Source organism: Chaetodon trifascialis, chromosome 1 (assembly GCF_039877785.1).
Source record: "Chaetodon trifascialis isolate fChaTrf1 chromosome 1, fChaTrf1.hap1, whole genome shotgun sequence".
Taxonomy (NCBI): Eukaryota; Metazoa; Chordata; class Actinopteri; order Chaetodontiformes; family Chaetodontidae; genus Chaetodon; species Chaetodon trifascialis.
The window spans coordinates 31,914,363-31,939,029 of NC_092056.1; the positions used below are offsets into that span (position 1 = coordinate 31,914,363).

The 24,667-nt window shown below is 41.0% G+C and overlaps 1 protein-coding gene across 5 annotated transcripts in view; it reads right to left on the bottom strand.

Moving 5' to 3' along the window:
* adamtsl3 (ADAMTS-like 3) overlaps window positions 1–24,667 on the bottom strand; it is a 315,350-nt gene that overhangs the window by 25,098 nt on the left and 265,585 nt on the right. For 4 of the 5 annotated variants that reach the window (XM_070967605.1, XM_070967595.1, XM_070967632.1 and 1 more), the window contains 2 exons: window positions 13,888–14,610; window positions 2,848–3,088 (listed from right to left, as the gene is read on the bottom strand). In XM_070967605.1, the coding sequence (XP_070823706.1) occupies window positions 2,848–3,088; window positions 13,888–14,610 (964 nt within the window). The remainder of the gene's footprint in view (window positions 1–2,847; window positions 3,089–13,887; window positions 14,611–24,667) is intronic. The other variant, XM_070967624.1, reaches the window with a different exon arrangement.

The window sequence follows — 24,667 nt, forward strand, 5'->3', positions numbered from 1 at the left end:
AGGAAGAAGTCTCCTTTGTTTCCATTCAACTCAGAGCTCACTTTGCTCTCGCCTTTTGTTCTCGCCTTTTGTTCTCGTTCTGGACTACCTTGTTAAATAAATAAGAGTGTTTATTTTCAGTATCCGCCTGTCGTCCTGCGTCTCTCCCTGGGTACATCACTGTGGGTTAGTTGTTCTGTTTGAGTGTGTTTTTGCAACACATGACAATAGTACGTACAGTAAAAGGTTTTAGCTTTTGAGATTTTGGCAGATTTTATTGCATAGATAGAATATGTTTAATGCAGTTCCTCAAGTCAATCTTAATTATTACACATTGATAATTAATGAACATTTGAATTGGAAAAACAAAGTTATATGATATCAATAAATAAGTAAAATATCACTGTACGTTGATATGTGCTTTATTTGACCTTGTCTACATATAAAATTTAAAGAGATATAGCAGGACTTGCTGGGGAAATGGCTCTAAATTGAATATTATGAAACCCCACCATTTATTGGAATGAAGGCAGAACATGAGAAATTCAGATGCAACCTTAGGCTTGACATTAGGGGCTCTATTTTTGACTCTGCTGCTGGCGTGGCGCAGGCACGGCACAAAGTTAGGTCCACTTCGCCGACGCAGACTTTGATATTTTCTTGCACTGCGTCACCGGTGCATCTCCTCCTCCTTCTCATCTCAGTCCCACCCAGCGGCACAACTCGGAAGGAGGGAGGGGAGAAGACGTGGAGTGGGTTTGACACGGCCGAGTCAAATCTTCACCAATCACAGCAGCTCCTCGCCTCACCTTTAACAATGCTGCTGGCGAGGCGCATGGCAAGTTTCGAGGATGACTGAACCCGCACAGGAAAGTGTCCGATGCCCAAACTTCTCCCAGGAGGAGACTGACATCACTCATGTCTAAATATGAGGTCCTTAGATGGTAAATCCTCGGCCTCCTCCTCCTCCTCCTCAAAGCAATGATGTTCTCCATCTTTATAGAAAACGTTAAGCATTACAATAATAACATTTGTATTTGGAATGAAATGACGTGGGTAATATCGGACAACGATCATCACTTACGTTTTTTCCATGTGTCTGTCTCTCTCTGTCTCTCGAGTGCTCTGAGATAGATGCAGTATATATGCTCTGTAGGATGCCACGGCTGTTTCTGGTTGGCACAGCGACGTTAATTGATTAGTTTGCATCCCTGTTTCACCTGTGTACATTCAGTCAGGTTGTCTAACCTGCCATGCATCGGAGGAGTGTGTGTGCGGAGCAGGCGGAGCAGACCTCAGCGAGGGATTGGCTCGTCCTGGAGGTGTGATCTCTGTCTGCCTCCCACCTCCCACCTTCGGCTGTCCGCTTGCTGGATTGGTGCAGTGTCGGGGTCCGTTCACCAGTCACCAGGCGCCTATCGAGGACGGGATGGTGAAAGGCTCGAGCGGACCGGCACTCGGGGCGGCTGAAGAGCTGACAGACGTGTCGTTTTGTACTTATTGTGAGACTGAGAGGCATTCTGAATTTTGTGAAGGACTGGGCCAGGGCCAGCTTCAACCACTGATTGTTAATAGTGACACGGAGGTAGTGGAGATCTTGTTTAGTGCACATTAGGAAGAAGAAGAAAAGGAGGAACTGTACTTTATTGATCACACATTACATGCACACTACATGCACACGCCAGGCTGTTGTGAAATTAATTCTGTGCATTTGACCCATCTTGGTTCATCATTCCTCCGTGGCAGACCAGGAGCGGTGGGCTGCCAGCTCACAGTGGCGCCCGGGGACCCATCGTTTTTCGTCACCATTGGTCAGGTGGTGATCTTCTTGCATGTTTTGGGGGGGGTTATTAAGGAGGAAACCCCAGGTGAACACGGGGAGAACATGCAAACTCCACACAGAAAGGCCCCCTTTTTCCTCGAGCAGCAGGCACCGAATTCGGTGCCTGCTACATGCGACACCGACACCTCCCCCTACTGCGCCACGCCCATCCTGGCGCACCTCTGTACACCTCGGTTTACCAAAATACCAGGTGCACCTGTCTGCGCTGCATGAAAATACCACTGTGGAGTCGAAAACAGAGCCCTAGGTGTTTGATCATTTCAAGAAAAACTTAAAAAACTGTCTTTACTTGGCATTGCGTCAATGCATCATTCCCAATAGAATTAAAAAAAAAAAAGCTCTCTTTAGCAGAGTCATCCAAACCCAGAGATGGACAATAGAAGAGTGGAGGAATGAAAGGACATCATGGAAATAAGTCTGAGGTCTCTGATTCTTTAACTTGTTTATTGAAGCGACACTATGAAAAGTGCTGCTAAAACGAAGAAAAGGTGAAAATAAGTGAAAGATATGTCTGTCATTCAGATATGTCTGTCATTCATCCTCTTTTACTTAACGGAGAGTAAAATCTACAATATCTCACATGGGAGCATTGCAGTGATTGTTTCACCTTAGATGTTTCATACAATTACATCATCATGGGATGTTTTTGTATTCATTCACCCATAAGAGTATTTTTTGTTCTTTTGATTTGGACTCTTTCTATGGGACATAATTCAATAAAAGTATTTTCACTCTCTAGATCTATATTATTTGGCATATGGTGTCATGATCAAAATACCCCTTTAAGGTTGGTAGATACCAGAACTTCAAACCCTTCTTTGATTGGTGTGTTAGTGCTGTAGCGAGAGCAGATGTGTACCTGTTGAGCAGGGAACATATAAGGGGACGGGCAGACAGGAAGTATACGTGTGTGTGGAAGAACAGTTGTAAATAAAGTGAACTGCAGACCAATCGATGTCCCCCGTCTGGAACTATACAGACTGTCTGAGCACGGCATGTTACAAGTGCTAGCTCCAGTGTGTTACCTGTCAGTGTGCTGCAGCAGAATGCCATCTTTGGTCCAGTTGATTTTGGGAGGTGGGAAGCCCTCTGCAGGACAGAGTATGGTCAGGGTTTGGGTGGCGTTGGTGAGGAGGGCGCTATTTCCAATGCTTATATTGATATTCCTTTGAAAAGTCAGTGGTAGTGTCTGCTGCTGTCTGATGATCACTGGTCTCTTTGCAACTGTCTCCAATGAAAAGCGCTCTGACCAGTTGGGCCATCTGTCTGTGGGAAAGATCAGATAGAAACACAGCATAAGGATGAAAACTGTTACTCCTATAATTAAGACCAAGACCAATATACTGCTCTGCCAATATCATGCACAGATATTGGTCTTTATTAAATGTTATCCTATTAAAATGATTTTATCTTTATTTTCTTTAGTTCCTAAGACAATACTATGTGTCAATACTGACATTAAAACCATTGAGTTGTATTTTAAAACAGATAATCAAAAGAAGGGGAACCAAGAGTCAACACATCCAGCCAAAAATATTCAGGTGCAAGACAAAACATTGATATCACTCCAGGGCACAAAGGTAAAAGGTCTGCACACTGTTAGGCTCCAAATAAACAGCTTAATTTTTTTAAAAGGGCAATGTTTCGATCTACTCTAGATCTAGAATCTAGATCTTCCTCGAACTGTGTGCAAACCCTTCTCTTTTGTGCACTTAAAACAGATTATGGTCCACATAGGTGGTGCCAAGGAGGGGCTTGCCGGTGCTTCAACTCCCCCTAGTGGTAACATAGCACCCCCATGAATCCAATAAAAAATCATTAAAGTATATTTTTATGACATTTTATCTCATGTGCTTTTTTATCATGTGCTGTCAGGGGTCTCAGCTCTAAACCCAAAGCACAGATCTTTTTTAGATCAGAGGTGCTTATTGACTATGGCACAGAATTATGACATCACTGAGGACAACTTGCATTGATACAGAGTTGCATCAAGCCTGATGTCTTCTCGAAAGAAAATCACAACAGGGACACTCTTTTAACACAACTTTGGAACTTTGAACACTCATGGCACCATACAAGGACGCGTTTATGGACTTGTACAAACTCCTCTGTACATCCCTGACATTACATCTTCCTGTGAACGATCTTTCTCCTGTCTCCGCCGTTTGAAAACCTATCTGAGGAGCAGTAGCAGAGATGCTCATAGCAGTAACCTTGGACTTTTGACTATCAATATTCAATTCAATTCAATTCAATTCAATTCAATTCAATTCAATTCAATTCAATTCAATTCAATTCAACATACCATTAAAAGGGCACGAGCCCTGAATGTCGACAAGATCATCGATGCATTCGCCCTCAGCCATAACAACCATCACATAATCCTCCTGTGATACTGTATGTCAGATGGGAAGTGTTTTTTTAATTTCCCATGGTGATGGGTTGCTGTTTTGATATGCTCTTTGCAAGTATGTTATATATTGTGTTTGCATTTTGATGTTTTTGTCTCTCATGGCACGATGGTTTTAAACATTATTTGATGAGTACATATGGATGTTTCCATTTTCATGCAGTTCTGATTTGAGATAGTTACCTAATTAGTGTGTCAATAGTAATCGTGTCACACAGACCTGTTTAGGTGTGACACCGGAAGGAGACACCGGGGGAGACACATGAGAGATTGCACTTCAATAAAAAAAATAAGGTAATTGAAAAAGCTCAGTAGGAACAGTAATGACTTCATGAGCTTCTTTAAAGATAAAATTCTTACTATTAGAGACAGAATTCATTGGCTCCTGCCGTCAACAGGTACTGTTTTGTCTTCAAACACAGCAACCGTAGAGACTGTTATTCAACCTGTCGCAGTTTTAGACTGTTTTACACCTGTTGACCTTCACCAACTAATTTCAATAATTTCATCATCAACCTGTATTTTAGACTCCATCCTCACTAAGCTGCTTAAAGAAGTTTTACCTTTTATTGACTCTTCCGTATTAGACATGATCAATCTATCTTTATCAACAGGCTACGTACCACAGTCCTTTAAAGTAGCTGTAATAAAACCTCTACTTAAAAAGCCTACTCTTGATCCAGGGGTTTTAGCCAACTATAGACCGATATCCAACCTTCCCTTTCTCTCAAAAACTCTTGAGAAAGCAGTTGCTAATCAGCTGTGCGACTTTCTATATGAAAATAGTTTATTTGAGGATGTCCAGTCAGGATTTAGAGTACATCATAGCACAGAGACAGCACTGGTTTAAGTTACAAATGAACTTCTAATCACATCTGATAAAGGATTTGTCTCTGTACTAGTCTTATTGGATCTTAGTGCTGCATTTGACACCATTGACCATGGCATCCTACTGCAGACACTGGAACACTTCATTGGCATTAAGGGAACTGCACTAAGCTGGTTTAAATCCTACTTGTCAGATCACTCTCAGTTTGTACACGTTAATGACGACTCCTCTGTGCTCGCTAAAGTCAGCTATGGAGTTCCGCAGGGTTCTGTGCTTGGACCAATTCTATTCACCTTATATATGCTTCCTTTAGGTAAGATTATCAGGAAGCACTCAATAAATTTTCATTGCTATGCAGATGATACCCAGCTATATGTATCAATGAAGCCAGAAGAAACCAGTCAGTTAACTAGACTACAAGCATGTCTTCAGGACATAAAGAGCTGGATGACCTGCTGATGCTAAACTCAGACAAAACTGAAATTATAGTAGTAGGCCCTAAACATCTTAGAAAGTCACTTTCTGATGACATAGCAGTTATGGATGGCATTGCATTGGCCTCCAGCACCACTGTAAAGAATCTGGGAGTTATCTTGATCAGGACATGTCCTTTCACTCCCATGTAAAACAAATTTCAAGGACTGCCTTTTTTCACCTACGTAATATTGCAAAAATCAAGCATATTTTATCTCAAAATGATGCAGAAAAACTAGTCCATGCATTCGTAACTTCCAGGCTGGATTACTGCAATTCTTTACTATCAGGCTGCCCAAATGCGTTGCTGAATATTCTCCAGTTGCTCCAGAACGCTGCAGCACGTGTTCTGACAAAAATGAGGAGGAAAGCTCATATTTCTCCAGTATTAGCCACTCTGTACTGGCTCCCTGTAAAGTTTAGAATAGAATTTAAAATTCTCCTCCTTTCTTACAAAGCCATAAATGGCCAGGCACCTTCTTATCTTAAAGAGCTCATAGTAACTTATTATCCCACTCAAACACTGCATTCCCAGAATGCAAGCCTACTTATGGTTCCTAAAGTCTCCAAAAGCAGAACAGGAGTTAGAGCATTTAGCTATCAAGCTCCTCTCCTGTGGAACCATCTTCCAGTCTTTGTCCGGGAGGCAGACACTGTCTCTACATTTAAGAGTGGGCTTAAAACTTTCCTTTTTGATAAAGCTTATAGTTAGGGCTGGCTCAGCCTTGTCCTGGACCAGCCCCTACCCAGTGAGCAAAAAGTGGTCCAAAAAACGTCAAAAAGATGTGTTCCTCTTACATCCAGAGGACGTCCTCAGAGAAGCAAGAATTTTACGTATATTCCAGACGTTGAATAGATGTTTAACTTTCAATGTTATATAGACGTCATTAAAATACGTTTTTGGTACGTAATTAATGAACATCCGTCAGACGTTGTACAGGGAGCCAGAAAGAATGTTTTTATTACATCTTTCCTAGACGTTGAAAAGACGTTTTACTTTCAATGTTATATAGACATCATTAAAATACGTTTTCAGGACGTCATAAAGGTTACAGGCGTCACTAAACTAAGTTTTCAAACAAAATTGTTCATGAATCATGAAGACCTCATTGAAGGCATCAGAATGAACATTATTGCATCTTGGACATTGTTATTTACTCATTGCAATACGTTTTAGACAATTATTGGACATCCAGAAATCCTGAATGTATGTCAACATAGCCCACATTTCTCTGGCTCTTCAATTTTTTTTTTTTTTTTAGCAGGGTTTACTAGTAAGAACATCTTATCAAAGTTGTACACTTCACTTCACCAATGTTTCTACATTGTATAACAGCTTCTTTACACTCTGGTCATTGCATTTCATGGTAGACAGTATCTGATGCAACATTCTACATGGATTTTCCACAACAGACATAATTTCTGACATAATTGTTTTTAATATGACCTGTGACAAACCAGTAATACAAAAAATGACAAAAAACAGTTTTATACAAAGAAATCTAGAAAAACACTGACCTGAATCTCACTCTCACTCACACACACACACACACACACACACACACACACACACACACACACACACACACACACTACTTATACCCCCCCAGGGGCATGTTTTAAATGATCCGCAGCAGCCGTCCTGATGGTTGATTCTGCATCACAGCAGCTGAAAGAAAATGGCCAAAAAAATCTAATTAACATACTTTAAAATTTACATAGATTCAAGCAACCTTAGTGGCATTTCTCTCCCATTTGCGAGAAAAAACAAACAAACAATAATATTTGCAGACCTCAGCGCTGTCTCGGTGCTGATGCATTCACTGTGGTGTTTAAATGAGCTTTAAAACACACCCTCTTGTAACGACGAACAGAAATTGTGGTTTTCCTATCCACACATGACATCAGAAACTTTAGGAAAAATTTCAGTTGCTAATGCGGCTGAAGACTCAGGTAGCCACGTGTAGACCATCACAGTCACTGTACAGCCAGCATGACCAGTGGCTCCCTGGGTTTTTTGACTTTGGTGGAAACGCAGGCAACAGATGACCCCCTGGTTAGCTTTAATTCATCCGACAAAACCTGGGAGACACCATACAGTGAGTTGTTGTAGGCCTACAGCCTGCTGGCTAACTGTAATGGCCTAACCGTTTTTCACATTGGATAAGTCATAATCTCTAAAGGTGTGTTGAACTTAGATAAGTAGACATAGACTTGTGAATTTTAGGTTTTTGTGGGAGTTAAATCTAAATTCTTACCTCGGGTCCTGTTGTAATAACGTTGCTTCACTTGTCTCTCCTGCCGCTCCTGCTACTGCTCCTGCTACTCCCACATGTGGACAGAGTGAGTGCTGTGTTGCCAAGTCACACAAGAAAAACAAGCAATTGAAACTGCTCTCCTTGCCCCCCCACATAAAATAAAATAAAATAAAATAATAATATATGTGTGTGTGTGTGTGTGTGTGTGTGTGTTTAAAGCAACATTTACAGGTCTAATCATCTATTAGTTTGGCCACTTTGAATAAGTATTTGTGGCTCTAGAGCTTTGAAAAAATACTGCGTGACAGTACGTGTGATAATATTTCTTTCAGTCTCTCTCTGAGAAAATGACTGCAGTGGTGACACCCAATTTCCATTAGAGTTAATTGTTACTGAGAAATTTGACTTTTTGACCAAATATAGGCCCTATACTTGATTTAGAAATGTATAGCTACCTTAGTGGGTAGATATAAAAAATCCCAAAATTATTTGTGGGATAAGAGCGAAATGTGTGATTTGTTATGCCCTTCCCTTTGAATAATATCCATTTTTTTGGTTGTCCTGTTGTTGTTCACATCAAACTGTTGACACAACATCTTCAGAGTGGGACTGTGTTTGATTTTATGCCAACCCTGGCTCATTAATATAGGCCTATTTAAGACAAGTAAGACTTGGTCCTTATATGTCACATGATTACAGTCAGGAGATCATCGGCTCTGCAGGTATACTCTGTATACCCAGCAACAACAAAACTATACTGTAGTCTATGTGGTAAAGGTTTGAACAATGAAACCGCCCACATTTTTTAAATTTATTTTTGGGCATGTTAAGCACACTTCATCTCACATAAATTGCAATAACATCTTTTGCAATACATCATGTGAGTGAAAAGGGCTACGGGAAAAAGCTTATAGCTTATCAAAGTCCTGCCCCAATTACTTCATGTAAATTATTAGTTTTGACATAAACCTACACCAGCAGATAACATTACAGAGCTGCAGTGGAGTTCAAACCTTGGCATTCAGAGAGTCCAAACACAATACCACAGTCTCAATCTTCAACTAACAACAGCTTCGCCTTGTTGTTACCTGTTTCAGTCAGTATTCGTGTGTTATCTCCATTGATGTTCAAACTGGCAGTGACCTTGACAGTGTTTTCAAAACAGTCTTTCCATGAGTGATATGCTGACTCTTCCCCAAATTGACGAGCTTCGAGATTCTCATTTATGAAGAGGTTCTTTCCAAATTTACCCATGCATATATGACAGTTGAGGGTCCCGTCACTATGCCTCCTGATCATGTGCCCTGGCTACTTGGCCAAGGAGATATCCCCTTGGCTAAATGGTTAGGAGGCATGACTCTAACACGGGAGTCTGTGATTCGGAGCCTGCCCGGACCCTCTTCACCATGCCACACATAGTGTGCGCATGTATTCATGTGAGTGTGTTAGGCTATGTGGTGAGTTTCAAATGACATAAGCCACAGTAGCTTCACAATCACATAAATGGCCTACATACATTTTCTTATTCATAAAGGTAGCCAAATTATGATCCAAATTTTTAGTTTTGGAGTCATCATCATCATCATCATCATCATCATCATCGTCAGATGCTGATGCAACAGCTGACAGGACAATTTCATCAAATGGGCCTAATCCTGGATGTCCAAGGCAGAGCGTCTATTTGCAACATATTTTGGTAGACGTCCAGACCAGGTCAGACTGGACATATAATCGCAATGCCATTTATCAATTAATTTTGGATGTCCAATACAGGTCATGGCCTAGTCATTTGCAACTCTTTTTGGATGTCTGTAGACGTCCAGAACTGGGTCAGGGTGCACGTATAATCCCAATGTCATTTATCAACTAATTCTGGATGTCTAATACATGTCCAAATCATGGACAAGCAATATGTCTTTTTGCAACCCATTCTGGTTGTCTGTAAACATCCAGAACTGGGTCAGGCTGGACTTATAATCGCAATGTCATTTATCAACTAATTCTGGATGCCATATAGACGTCCAGATCATGGCCAACTAAAACATATTTTTGCAACTCATTCTGGCTGTCTGTAGACGTCCAGAACCGGCTCAGGCTGTCATTGTCATTGTTACTATGATTGCATTTTTGTCTGTCTGACAGCATTTCTGTCTGTCTCTCTCTCTGTCTGACTCACTCTCTCTCTTGCTCTCCCTCTCTAACCCAACTGGTCGAGGCAGATGGCCGCCCACCCAGAGCCTGGTTCTGCCTGAGGTTTCTGCCTGTTAAAAGGAAGTTTTTCCACTTCCACTGCCACTGTCGCCAAGTGCTTGCTCATGAGGGAATTGTTGGGTCTCTGTAGATAAAAGAGCTTGGTCTGTAGCTCTGTATGGAAAGCGTCCTGAGACAACTTTTGTTGTGATTTGGCGCTATACAAATAAAATTGAATTGAATTGAATAAATGTTCCAGAACAGCCACACTGAAACATGACAGGACCAGAGTTGTGATGCTACTGTAACTGTGTCAAAATTCTAAAAGCGATGTCCATTTTTTCTATACATAAACTTTTGTAAAGGACCAGTGTGTAAGCTTCAGGGGCATCTATTGATAGAATATGGCAGAAGTTGAATATGATATCCGTAATTATGCTTATAGTCACCTGAAATAAGAGTCGTGTTTGTGTTACCTCAGACACAGAGACAACTTTTGTTGTGCTATACAAATCGAATCGAATCGAATCGAATTGAATTGAATTGAATTAGAAGTCTTTGAGCAGTATCTGTAAGTGCTGTGCCCAGAAGTGAAGGCTTGGGCCAAAGAGTGTGATTCCGCCACTGTGGCCTGTGGTTCAAACATTAGACTCATCCGACTTTACTAGTCTGAGGGCTCAGACTGGTCAGAAAGCCACAAAGCTGAGGGAGTATGTCACAAGTCTGGAGTGGCAGGCCATACCCATCCCTTTAGTCCAGTGAAAAAGCACAAAGCTATAAACCTGATTTGTGTCCCAACACCTGAATTAACACTTCTCCCAGAATTGTTGGAGTCACAAACAGCCACTGTCCTACTAAATAGCATACTGTCTGCATTACTAGACACAGGTCTTTTCACATTTGATTGTACAGGCCAAGTACACAACCAACCTTACCTCAAGAAAGTGGGAGTAGCTCCACAGTTTCCATATTCCATGTTGTTAGAGAGAGGAGCAGGTTTGGGAGTGGCTACAGCTGAGCAACCATAAATACAAAGCTGAGCTTTGTAACCTTATTCTTCAGCAGGAAATATATTCCACACTAGTAGAGTGTTTTTCAAGAAAGCAGAGGTTAATCCTAGCTCAGTCTCTTGTACAGGCACATCATAATATGGGAAACATCTTGTCCTTCACGAGGTATAGAGAGTCCCTTTTGTTTTGAAGATGAAGCAACTCAAGAACTCCTGAACTCCCAGGCTAAACAGAAAGATTGTATGATGCCCATCTAAGAAGTGGAGCTGTGTGCCTTGAGAGCAAATCTTGCTGCTTTTCCTGGCATCACAAAACAAGCTGCTGGCATGGTAATGAGACCCTTACCAGGTGAAGCGGAAGATGGGTGAGGTGACTTACCAACCCACATGCCAGAGCAGGAACAACTACTTCACACATTAAATATCAATATGCTGAAGAAATGGCACCCCAGGTCTGTTCCAGGAGCATCCATACCCCATTCTCTCGTCTTTGAGCTGTCAAGGAAGAAGTGGGTGTTGAAGCAGTCCTGTTGTAGGAGGAACCAGGTAGTTTCCAGCCTCTTTGTACATCAGCAGGAAACTCAAAAGACATGGTATCCAATGGTGGAGAAAGAATGCCTTGTCATCAAGTAGGCCTTGGATATTCTTCTTGGAAATTCATTCTTTGGACTGATCACAGGGCATTGTTGGGTCTTCCGAATATGAGGTACAATAACTGCAGAAAACTTCAGCCCTTTGATTTTGAGGTTCTCTGCTGAACAGGGAATTGCACAGCTGATTACCTCTTCAGGAGGCCAGACGTGACATCTCCTGAGGTCAGGTGGGTGTGGGGGATGTCTTTGGGTAACCCCATGCCTTCTAATTAGAAGGCAACACGCAGCTCTTTCACACTGCCAAGGGACATGTAATTCCATTTTTAATCCCTTTTAGCATGTTGATAGGATTGTTGCTATGTGTGTTGTGCTATGCTAACACCTAACTAACAGCATATACTGAAACTGTGTCTTGCATTTGAAGTGCAGCTTTTAACTCAGCCCTTAAAACAGAAGATTGAGAGACTGAGACTGAGACTGAGAGAATCATCTGAAAGAAAATGTAAAGAGGCCATGACTGTCTATAACAAAGCAACATGTCTGGCAAGAAAGGATTACTTTTCTCAGATTATTACAGAGAATGCTGGGAACTTCAGAATATTATTCTCCATTATTGACTAGCTGCTCAGCACTACCCCCACCCTTCTGCAATTCTCTGCAATAAATTGTGAAGAACTTGCATTGTTTTTCATTAAGAAAATAACCTCAATTAGAGCCAGTACTGCTGCTGATGTAAACACAGATGACCCACAAACCCTGTAAAAAGATGTAACCATGGGAAAATTCTCTGGTATTACATTAACTGAGCTCTGCAAGCCTGTAAGTGAGTCCAACTCGTCCACCTCCTGTGTTGACCCTGTACCTACAGCATTTTAAAGCAGGTGTTCAAAAGTGTTTCAAGCCATATCCTGAAGATTAAACATATCTCTGCAAACAAGCATATTCTCAGATGCCTTCAGAACAGCAACAAAGAAACCCAACCTAGATGTTAACACACTCAATAACTAAAGGCTGCTATCCAACCTTCCATTCATCAGTAAGATACTGGAAAAGACAGTTGAATTGAATTGAATTGAATTGAATTAATTGACTCCTTTCTTAAACAAAATAACATCCTGGAGGAATTTCAGTCAGACTTTAGAACACACCACAGCTCTGAAACTGGTATTCTTAAAATAATCAGTGACCTCAGAGTAAATTCAGTGCAGTGTTTGATACAATTGACCAGAATATCTTAAACAATAGTCTTGAAAAGTTGGTTAGTATTTCTGACTGTTAAACTGGTTTAAAACAAACATCAAAGGGAGAAAGTTTTATGTCAATCTTGGAGATCATGTGTCAAAGAGACACAACATCTGTTTTGGGGTTGCACAAGGGAGCTGCCTTGGCCCATATATGCTGCCACTTGGTGACATTATTACAGAGGACAATGGATGTTTCCATATCTTTGCAGATGACACAAAATTGTATATCTGTGCTGAACCATTTAATCTGCCTGGATTAAATCTGAAGATACACATCATGGTGTTATCCTAAATTCAGATCTAAGATTTAATTCACTCATCAACAAGGTGAAGAAAACATACTTTTTGCACTTGAGAAACACATCTTAAGAACGACCATTTAGAAATCAAAAAGGTGCTGAAACATTGATTCATGCCTGTATTTCAAGATGACTCGATAACTGTAACAAACTACTTACTGGCCACCTGAATAAAGAAACAGATAGGAGATTGAAGTCTCTTTATCCACTATTAACATATTGCATACAGTAACTTTGAGGTTGTCAGAATAATCTTATTCCACTCTGTCTGACAGTATCATTTTGTGTATGTTGTATCATGTTGACATCAATGATTGCACTCTGTTTTTTTCTTGCTTTACACAGTGCTCCGGCTTTTGTAAGTACGCATTGATCAAAATTGTATGGGTTTCATTTCTTACGTGGTATGATCATATGAATTTGTATGTATATATATGTATACATATTTTTCTTTGTCACCTTTGTCATCCCTGGTTTGTTAAGCACTATTTAGATAAAATGTATTATTATAAATCATTTATCTGAAACATTCCTCACAGGCCGTACTAGCCGAGCACATCTTACAAATCACGAAGCAGGAGTTTAACATTTACTAACAGCATATGCTGTATCAAGCTGCAGTTGATCACTCGTATAGATCATTCTATACATTAATTAAATGAAAGAGTTTGTCTTACAGAGAATAAAAAGAGCAAAGTATTTTAGAAAACTTTCAAGTTAAACACACCTCACAGCACAGGCAGCTGGAGCTATAATTACCTTTAACTTGTCCTCCTCCTGTAGTCCAGAGCTGAGCAGTAGACATGTGGGTCAACAGTGAGGAGATGAGCTCTGAGGCCTGCTCCTGCTGCATCTCTCCTCTGTCAGCCTGCAGGGTGATATTAATCAGCCTCTCCTCCACCCATGGCTGCAGTGAGGTCTCTTGGACACTAGGGGGCAGCAACAACACACGAATACTAGGCCAGAGCTGCTCCACGTAGTGCTGATTGCAACTAGGCACCATTGTCTCCCAGTTTGTACTAGGGCTGGCAGTAGACGGTTGGCCAGTTGACCTGCTGTCACTACCTATCAGCTGGAGGGTGAAGATGTCTGACGCAAGTCCAGCAACACACTTGTACACTCCGTTGTCTTCTGCCCCCAGAAAGTGGATTTTCAGAGAGCCGGAATTGCTGATGATGAGGCGTTTGGAACTGTGCAGGGGGTGTCCATTTTTCAGCCAGTGGATATCGGCTTTGGGAAACTTTCTGACAGGGCATTTGATGACCAGGGAGGTGTTAGGTAGGAGGTAAGCATGGCCACCAATGGTCAGGTGGAGACGTTTCTCCTTGCTGGTCTGGATGTAAATACGGTGCATACCCATGAGCTGTGGACACCATTTAATTCTGTGTTTATAACCTCTGGCCTTTGCTGGATGTCGCTGCTGCTTGTCTTGGATCTTGAGAACCATCTCTGTGTCTTTGGGTCTCATCTTGGTCTTGTGTTCTGTTGTAGCAAATAAGTAAAGTGATAGGGTGTTTTTCATGCAGACAGCCTTTCAAATTTATGCAAAAATATGTATTTTTTATAGAGACAGAAGAAAGCCCTGAAAAAAAAAGGAGATTCAGTGACAAAAGAGTGACTGGCTGCTTTGAAAATTGAACATGATCATTGATTGATTGGGGTCGAAGATGTTTCAGCATCTTGGACCATCAGCTAGGTTAAAGATAAATAGGAAACTCTTAGAGCCTTAACAGTAGAAAATGTGCATCTCCAAATGAATATAAAAGCAATGTGATGACAAACCTTATAAAAAGGTCATTTGTATACCCAAGCCTTCAGCAAATGAACCCTCTTCAACCCAAGCAGTTTCTGGAAGTTTTTTGCTCCTGCCACATTTTCAGTTACTGTGGACTCATTTTTCACTACAATAATAAAGTAAGGACAACTAAAAAATAAATAAATAAAATAAAAAGTCTCTTGTGCAGTATAAAACAGTTGTAATTCCATGAATGATTAAAAAACACTTTTTCCTATATTTAATTTTACAAAATTTGGAAATGACTGCTATGTAAACAACAAGTCTTATTCAAATTAGACTGAGTGCTTGAGATCTTGTGGGAACAAGAAGGCATCTAATTTTCATATGTTTTAGAGTTCTCTATCTGTGGCTCAATTTTGGACTAAAATTCATAGCATGTTTTAAACCCAAATCATTTTTAGCTTTGAGCTGATGACCCTGATCTTACTGGAGGAATCTGAATGAAAGTCAAAGGATTTTTGGTGGCCTTTAAGAAATCCCTAAGAAATGGCTGAAAAAAGAAATACTTAGTATTTAAGAATATTGTTGTTATAATAATTGATGTTAACAGCTGTTTTGCACTTGTAAACATCTTGTCACGATTACGGCAGTTGAACTGTGTGGAGGAGGAGGAGAAAGGAGGTGAGGAGGCACAAAATAAAGAAATGAGAAGAGCCCTGTGTGTCTGGTGTCCCCTGCTCACCTGGTGTCCATCACCTCTTAAGCCTGGCAATATGTCAACCCCCGGCTCCATTCATCACCAAATAATTGCTTCTACCTCAGTAGTTATACTCCGGGCTGGTTGTGTTTGTGTTTTTAGTGACTAGGGCTGGGCGATATGGCTGAAAACTCTATTGCGATATAAGTGTTTTATATTGGTCGATATCGATAATTATTGATATTTTTTATGACCTATTTAAAATAAGGACCAGGAGAAAAATACATTCAATTTAAACATTTTTATTTTAAATTTAACCTTCCTCTGATTATAATCCCCTCAGCTATCAAGGCAGAAAGGAAAGGAAATGTCAACACAACCATGGAAAACACTCAGATTCACCTTCTGCTGAATAAAATGTTTTCAGATATGTGCAGTGTTTCGTAAACATAGCAGAAACTGAGGTAGACTTGACTGAATTATAAAACCAGCCCTGACATATGAACAACTTCAGTCACTCTTCTTACTCCAAACATACATGAACTATTCAATTATATTTTTATTGCGAGTGTGTGTAAGAAAAAAAAAAAAAAGCATGTATAAGAGATGTTTGTAACCTGGCTTCTCCACAGTGCTCAGTGAAGCATGTCTTTAGTTATATGATATGCTGCTGCCTCCGTTATGTCTTCGTGCCTTTTAGATGATTTGTCATCAGGCACTGAAGCAGATACCTCTGCATGGTGGTCAGCTGCTTGTGCGGTGGTGCTGCAGTTGCTGATGTTGTTGGACGTTGGTGAAAATGGCTGCGCTCCAAAGAGTGAGCGCGGCTAACGTGGTTAAATAAGTTTGTGGTGTTACCGGTCTTGGTGGGGACGACAGTCTTGCGTAAGTTACAGAGCACATTGGTCTCACTATGGTTTGACTTATAAAGTCCAAAAAACTCCATACTGGCGAGCTGACTTTCCCTGTTTTATCGACAATTTCTTCGCTCGCTGCAGCGCTCACTTTCTATTTCTCACCTCACTCCTCGCGGAGCATCAAACACGAGACAACGAAATGGTGCAACCGAACTTGATAATGTTACATGATTGGCATGTTAGCGTGTCTCTCTCACTGATTAGCGATTACTCCCTACGTTGCTCAGTTACCTGAGAGCGAGTGCCTTTGTTCATGCAACCAACCTCGCGAACTTCAGGTTTCTTCCGACGAAGAAAAAAAAAATTATCGAATGTTTTATCGACGCATTTTTTTTATTGATATTGATGACGTGTCTATCGCGAGACATATCACTATCGTTTTTATCGCCCAGCCCTATTAGTGACTAATTATCTTTTTGATAGTTTGTTTGTTTGTTTGTTTGTTTGTTTGTTTTTTTGACTGACCTTCTTAAAACTCATCATTCCTCCTGTGGCTATGTTCAGCATTTGGTTCCACTTTGTTTCAAGATTGTAATATTACTCTTCAATATACTATGACTTTGCTGCTACTAATCATACCACTGTTATTTTGCTTGAGATGACATTGCACTAGTTCAAGTACAACACTAGTTGTTGGTGCTGTGTGTGTATGCCTGTAATTTAACATTTTGAGTGAAATTGCTCTTACCTCTTGTTTCTACAATTTTAGATTTAATTTTAGCCTCTAAGATTTTAGTTTCTTTCAAGTTTATCTGTTCATCTGCACTCACTCTGCCCTTGTGATGCTGCAACACCCAAATTTCTCCTCAGGAGGATCAATAATGGATTATCTGGATCTAAGGATTGATAAACAAGTATGTAACTATATGTGGACTAATAGCTGTCCTAAACTCATTATCAGTATTGCAAAGATCTATAGCTCAAGGTGGGTTCCCCTTCCTTAACTTCAAAATCTAATATTAATCTGTTAAACTATGTCCTATGTCAACTATGTGAAACTATGTGGGCATCTTTATCGCATGCCCCCTGGACACCTCCCTAGGGAGGTGTTCCAAGCCTGTCCCACCGGGAGGAGGCCCTGGGGAAGACCTAGGACACGCTGGAGTGACTATGTCACTCAGCTGGCCTGGGAACACCTCAGGATCCCCCCGGAAGAGCTGGGGGAAGTGTCCAGAGAGAGGGAAGTTTGGGCGCCCCTGCTCAGACTGCTCCCCCCGTGACCCGGCCCCGGATGAAGCGGGAGAAAATGGATGGATGGATGGATGGATGGATGGATGGATGGATAGATGGATGGACTATGTCCTGTCTTGGCTTAGTCTCATGGATACCTTCAGACTACAGGATTTTTTATTCTTTGGCATAAAAGACAAATATTGTATGCTACATTATGGGCCAATTATTGAATGTAGTGATTGTAAATAACCCATTGGGATTCAAACCATGGGCCTAAAGCTATCAATACAATTGATTTATACAATGTACAATATGGGTATTGTCAGATTTCAGGAATTGCGCAACCTGTTTTTGTTGGCAAGAATTTTCATCTTAGTGTCTTCTCAAGATGCATCTGATGGAGACTGTGCTGGACAGTATAAGACAAATTATGGGAATGGTAAATTAATTGTTGTTGTGAATTGTTTTTGACGTGACCATGAATCTGCTCAGTGTTGGGAAAGTTCACTTTCTACATGACCAAGTTCAAAGTTCAGTTCACAAATTTTAAAATGAACAAGTTCAGTTCATAGTTCATGCTTCAAAATTTTTAACTAATTTCACCATTCCAAAAATGAACTAGTTCATAGATCTTTTTTTCCATATGTTGCTGCGAGCTATTACTTTTCAAAATTATTGCCACTGCCCATATAGAACCACAGACAGCAATTATTTTATCAGTTTTAACACTGTAACTATGCATCAGATTTCATCTTCATATCCAATTTAGAATCATTTTCCAACCATGGTTTACATTAGCATTGAGGGGACAGCATTTCCTTTGTTACGGTCCATTCAGTCCACACTAGTAGCAGCTGCAGCTTTCACCCCTACATTATATTCTCAAAAACATTAGGAAAAACTTGCTGCTTGAATGGTCTTTTTAATGAGGAATTATCAAAAGAAAAACAGGACAGTAGTAAACGACCCCTCCTTGCTGCTTTGTCGCCTCCATGCTGCTTTTTGTTTTGCTGATGCATGTGGTGGTGCAACACTGGTGGCTGGTGTTGCCAGATTGGGTGTTTTTTCCGCTACATATTAAGGCCTGTTCATGGTGTGTTTTAGCCAGGTTTTTGCCTGGAAGGCTCTATAGAAATCTCGCACCCTATTGAACGAAGTTAAACTGAGAGAGCGTGCCGTTCAGACACCAGAATGAACGAGTTCACGGTAACGTTCATCAGGCAGTAATACAGTACGCTCAGTTCACATTTGCGTTCAGTGTGTTCAGGCACAACACTGAATCTGTGTCTTGTAGTGTCCCTGACATCAAGCTTGAGGACTGTATGGTATTTATTGTTCTCCTAAAATCTAGACTTGGCCAAAAAGGCCAATAAAGAACATGACAGTGAGGCACGCCTGTGTTGAAATCAGTGACTTGCTTTCTTTCTCTCATCTTGATTCTTGATATTGAAGCATGATACTTGTGGTTCACAGACCTTTCGTTTGGATTTGGTGTTTCAGTGGCAGATAAGATCAAGCATCCTTCTTGTGCTTGCTCTACATGCAAACAGCATTGGATACGTATGAGCAATGATGACAGTAATATGAGGTTACCTATCAAAGTATGTCTTTTCTCACTATCCGTAAATTGGGGCATAAAAACTAAATAGTTATGGAGCTCTGAGGGCAACTTTGATCTTGTTTTTCTTATTGGCTTGTAGACCAGACCTTCAGCAGGCCAGAGAGGCATGCTTCCTATGTCTACTGCCAGTAAGTATGCAATTGTACAAACTTCTCTCATGTTAAGGCCACAAGTGCAGTCATCAGTTATATTCCTTGCTAACCAGCAGCATGATACAGACAACTTGCCAACATTACCAAGCCACAAAGTGAATTTGTTGACATTACACTGTAACGTTGACATATTACATTCAATAAACCTAATGTATTATGATTTCTAAAATGATTTCTAAAACTATTAAAGGGATTTTGGCCATTAACTTTGAAATTTGGCACTGTGAATGAAGTTGGAATCTGTTGTTTCACTTGTATTTTTAAACACAAATGATGGAAGTCATTTGTGAACTTGTCAATGAACCTAAATTTGTCCCTCTACATCTAGGTTTTACTTTGAATTATGGCACAAGTGATAAGTAATAGCATATCCTGTATATTGATAAATGCTCTGATACTGTATTTGCAATTATAGATATGACACATATGCCCTTAATGGATGCTAAATTATGCCTGTTTATCAGGTAAGTCCTTGGTACTTAACTATTTACTCTCAGATTGAACAGTTGAGCAGAATTACAAGCAAAACGTATGTTTCTGTGCTGCCATCATGGACAGCTGGCCATTATGTTAATGCTAAGTAGTGATGCAAAGGTTTTGTAACATTAGAATCACAAGGCTTATTTTCACAACTGTGTTGTATTGACCAGCAAAGACAATCCTGTATGTGTCAGGCTTTTTACAAATGGCCTCATGTCCAAATTCAACATGAAGGGGGCAACTGTGGCTCAGGAGTGGCCGTTCATGAATCAGAAGGTTGCAGGTTTGATCCCTGGCCTCGGCAGTCTACATGTCGAAGTAGCCTTGGGCAAGATACTGAACCTCAAGTTGCTCCTGATGTTGTGCCATTGTTGTGTGAATGCTTAAAAAAGCTCATAATGAGCAGGTGGTCTAGTGTGTGAGTGTGTGAATGTTGAAAAAGCATGTTGAGTGGTCGTCGGACTAGAAAAGCGCTATATAAATTCAGTCCATTCCAAGACAGCTTTTGAAACCGCTGCCTTGTCCTTGATTTTTAAAGGAAATACTATGATCTTAAGTATTCTTGTTAGTTACTGAATATATGTCTTGTCTGTTACTTGTCTGTTTCTTTACCCTTAAGGAGTGATGATTATACAGTGAAATAGATATTGGTCGTTTGAATACACGCAAACCAGATTTCAAATCTTTGCCCTACAGAGAGGTGAAAACTGCAAGGAGTAAGGAGGAGGATTTTTAAGTGTCTTATGAATTTGTTGAAAGAGGTAGAAGAAATATTCTCTAAATGCTTAATGACAGTTAATGAAACACTACAGATTACATAATGTTTGTGGTCATTGTCATTCGAGGTGCGCTCACATCTCCCACCCAATGCAATAACGCTATAATGCCAGAAATGAAAGTGATCATAACATGAAGATATTTGGCAACTGGGCAGAGATGACTTGGGTCTATCACAACCTTCCATCAGCAAAGTGATCACACCAACAATTACAGAGCTTTCACAGCTTCAGATTGTGGCACAGGTCATCTCAATTCCACTGGATGTCTGCAGCTTGCAGGCTCACAAATGGGCATTCATGGACGGCTTCTCCAGTGTTCTTGAAAGTTATGTTTACAGTACTGTTTGTCAATTAACGCAGCTACTTATATAAGATGACCAACAATCACAGAAATTGATGAAAGCTGGGCCATTTCTTTCCCATTAATAGGTTTATCAAATAGACCATGTACCACTGGTAAGAGAACAGCTATCAGTATGTGAGTAGCTTACTGTGCAAGTAGGCCTGTGTTTTCAAACATTCTGTTGGCTACTTTTACAGTATAGTATGACAGTAATACTAATAGTATTTATGATTACACCATACCTTAATAGAGACTAGATTCAGTGATTAGGCCTATTTCACTTTCCATGATCACTAAGAATGCCGTGTCTTTTTATCATCCAATCATATCTTTTAAAAGTATATCTCATACGTATATCTCAATGGGGTCAACAACGACTCCTCACTAAGGGCTCAATTTTCGACTCTGCCGCCAGCGCGGCGCAGGCTGCGCTGCCAGTGCTGCCAGCGCAGTGGTATTTTCGAGCAGCACATGCAGGTGCACGGTGCATTTGGTATTTTGGTAAACCGAGGCGTACAGAGGTGCGCCAGGATGGGCGTTGCGGTGCAGTCGGGGGAGGTGTCGGCATAATGAGCCGGTGTATTAGGATTTTCGACCATTTCGGTCTGCGCCGGCGGCGTAAAAGTGCGTTGAAAGCTCGCTACCCCAGACCTGGTCAACTTTGTGCGCCTCTGTGGATTTGCGTAAACTGGCGGAGTCGTGCGCTCACGTCACCAACACCTCACAGTCAGGTTTCCACAGTGTCTGGCATTTCACTGCGATCAATTATTAGCAACAGCCGCGATTCAATGCAGCTATCTGAGTCAGCACACACAGTCAGACCTAAATTTATATATTTTGATCGGTATCTCATCTGACCACATCGCAAGCGCGTTCGGCACGAGTAATGGTCACTCAACCTGACCGAATGTACACAGATGAAACAGGGATGTCTGGTGATCTGTGACTCAAATTGCCTGGTGACAAACATATATGCCACTTTCCCCGGGTCGGCACATGACTCGTTCATCGTGGCGAATTCTAGCATCCCTACAGTCTTTCAGGGGGACACCCCTCTGGATGTGTGGCTGCTAGGTGATAACGGCTATCCACTGAAAACGTGATGACGCCATACATCACACCTTCAACAAGACGCAGCGTGGTTTTAATGGTGTTTTCAGCAGTGCTCGGTCAGTCATCGAACGCACACTGCGATCAATAATTAGCAACAGCCACGATTCAATGCAGCTATCTGAGTCAGCACATACAGTCAGATCTATATTTTGATCAGCATCTCATCTGACGACATCGCAAGCGCGTTCGGCACGCGTAATGGTCACACCCTGACCGAATGTACACAGGTGAAACAGGGATGCGAACTAATCGGTTAACGTCGCTGTGCCAACCAGAAACAGCCGTGGCATCCTACAGAGCATATATACTGCATCTATCTCAGAGCACTCGAGAGACAGAGAGAGACAGACACATGAAAAAACATAAGTGATGATCGTTGTCCGCTATTACCCACGTCATTTCATTCCAAATACAAATGTTATCATTGTAATAATTAACGTTATCTACAAAGATGGAGAACATCATTGCTTTGAGGAGGAGGAGGAGGAGGAGGAGGAGGAGGAGGAGGCCGAGGATTTACCATCTAAGGACCTCATATTTAGACATCAGAATCAGAATCAGAATCAGAAATCCTTTATTTATTCCCGAGGGGAAATTGCTTTTGTTGCAGTGCTCCTTATAAGAACAGAATTAGAATAAAATTAGAAAAGAAAGAAAAGAGAGAGAACTATATATATAAAAAGCAAATATAAAAACAAAATATTTATATTGGGAATATATATATAAACAAAATATAGAACAGAATATAAAACAATATATATAAACTAAGAAAAAATAAAGAGTATATACAAATGGATGTCAGGAGACATGAGTGACGTCAGTCTCCTCCTGGGAGAAGTTTGGGCGTCGGACACTTTCCTGTGTGGGCTCAGTCATCCTCGAAACTTGCCATGCGACTCGCCAGCGGCATTGTTAAAGGTGAAGCGAGGAGCTGCTGTGATTGGTGACGATTTGACTCGGCTGTGTCAAACCCACTCCACGCCTTCTCCCCTCCCTCTTTCCTAGTTGCGCTGCTGGGTGGGACTGAGATGAGAAGGGGGAGGAGATGCACCGGTGGCGCAGTGCACGAAAATATCAAAGTCTGCGTCACCACGCCCCATCGGACCTGACATTGCGCTGTGCCGGTGATGGAGTAGAAAATGGACCTCACGGACCGACTCCAATCAACAGTGTTTATCATACGATTTCTTCTTTTATTTGGAACTTCAATACAAACAAAAACTGCCTCATGAGACAACACTTGAGTTAAAAACAAAAGACTCAAAACAGTAAGACTAACTTTCCTTCAAAATGGAAGCTTTCTGGTTCCATATGAGAACAACAGAGATGCAGTAGAGGTGCATTATCACCACCAACTCTTGCTCCCGTGTCACGTGAGAACTTACTTAGCAGTCCTGCTGCCGAAATTATATGACCTTGCGAGGCAGCTGGATTGCTACATCGCTGGGTTTTGCAAGGACCTTTCATGCCTGTGAACTGTCCCCAGGTACGCAGTTAGAGGAAAGTGGGAAGAAATGATCTCATGTTGCAATTCAGTTTACATGTTGCAAATTTGATTAAATGGGCTGCACGCTTACATGGGGCCTAAGGGCCTTGTCACACCAGAATGTCCAAAAGAAAAGTCCAAACCAAGGTCTGAACAAAGTTTTGCATTTTCGTTAAAATTTTTGTGCATTCTACCCAGTTCATTTTGGTTTCACATTGCAATTATGTGAGTGCACTAAATAGTTATACACCACGTGTACATCCTGTCGCCCTCATCTGCATGAGCTCTATCTCCCAGTGCTCACAACTGATTGATAGGCGTGCATCTTATTTCGGTGCATTTTTAATTTCCGTTTTTAATTTTTTTAAAAGTGTTGACTCAACCAAATGAAAACAACTGCCCCCCTGCTCTCCCCAAGTGCTCTGCAGCTCATTTTGTTTTGTTGCTTGTCCTTTTTCTGGTCCGGATGATACTCTGCCAGAACTTCCTGTAATCTGCCTTAAGTTTCACACTTTTTTAAATTTTGGTTCAGATCAAACAGGACCAACGAGCTAGGTGTGAAAGGGCCATAAAACACCAGATGCACATAAAGACCAAAATAAAGGCCTGGAATCTGTGAGGGTCAGATTATGCTTGATAACATGTCGCACAGACTGGTCCTGACCACATCAAAATCAAACGTCTTTATTGTTGTTCTGAATATCAGCAGGGTGAAAAGCCAGTCATCGTGGTTCGCGAAAAAAAGAGAGCAAGAAAGATATGTTAAACTCTGTGTCTTTTCTCAACTCTGCGCAGCTGGTCAATCATATTATGAAGCTGGTGTGAATGTCGGATGGGGCCTCCAAAGAGTTTCGTCCATTCGACAAGCACTTCTGATGAAGCATACTTTTTTCTTTTATTTAGGCAACAGTATTTATCTCATGTGCAATTCAATACCACCAATAGTATGCTTGTTGTAAGATTGTACACAATGTACATATATACAGTACAGTATATAGCTGCAATGTACATACATATAGTTTTTTATTCTTTTATTCGGT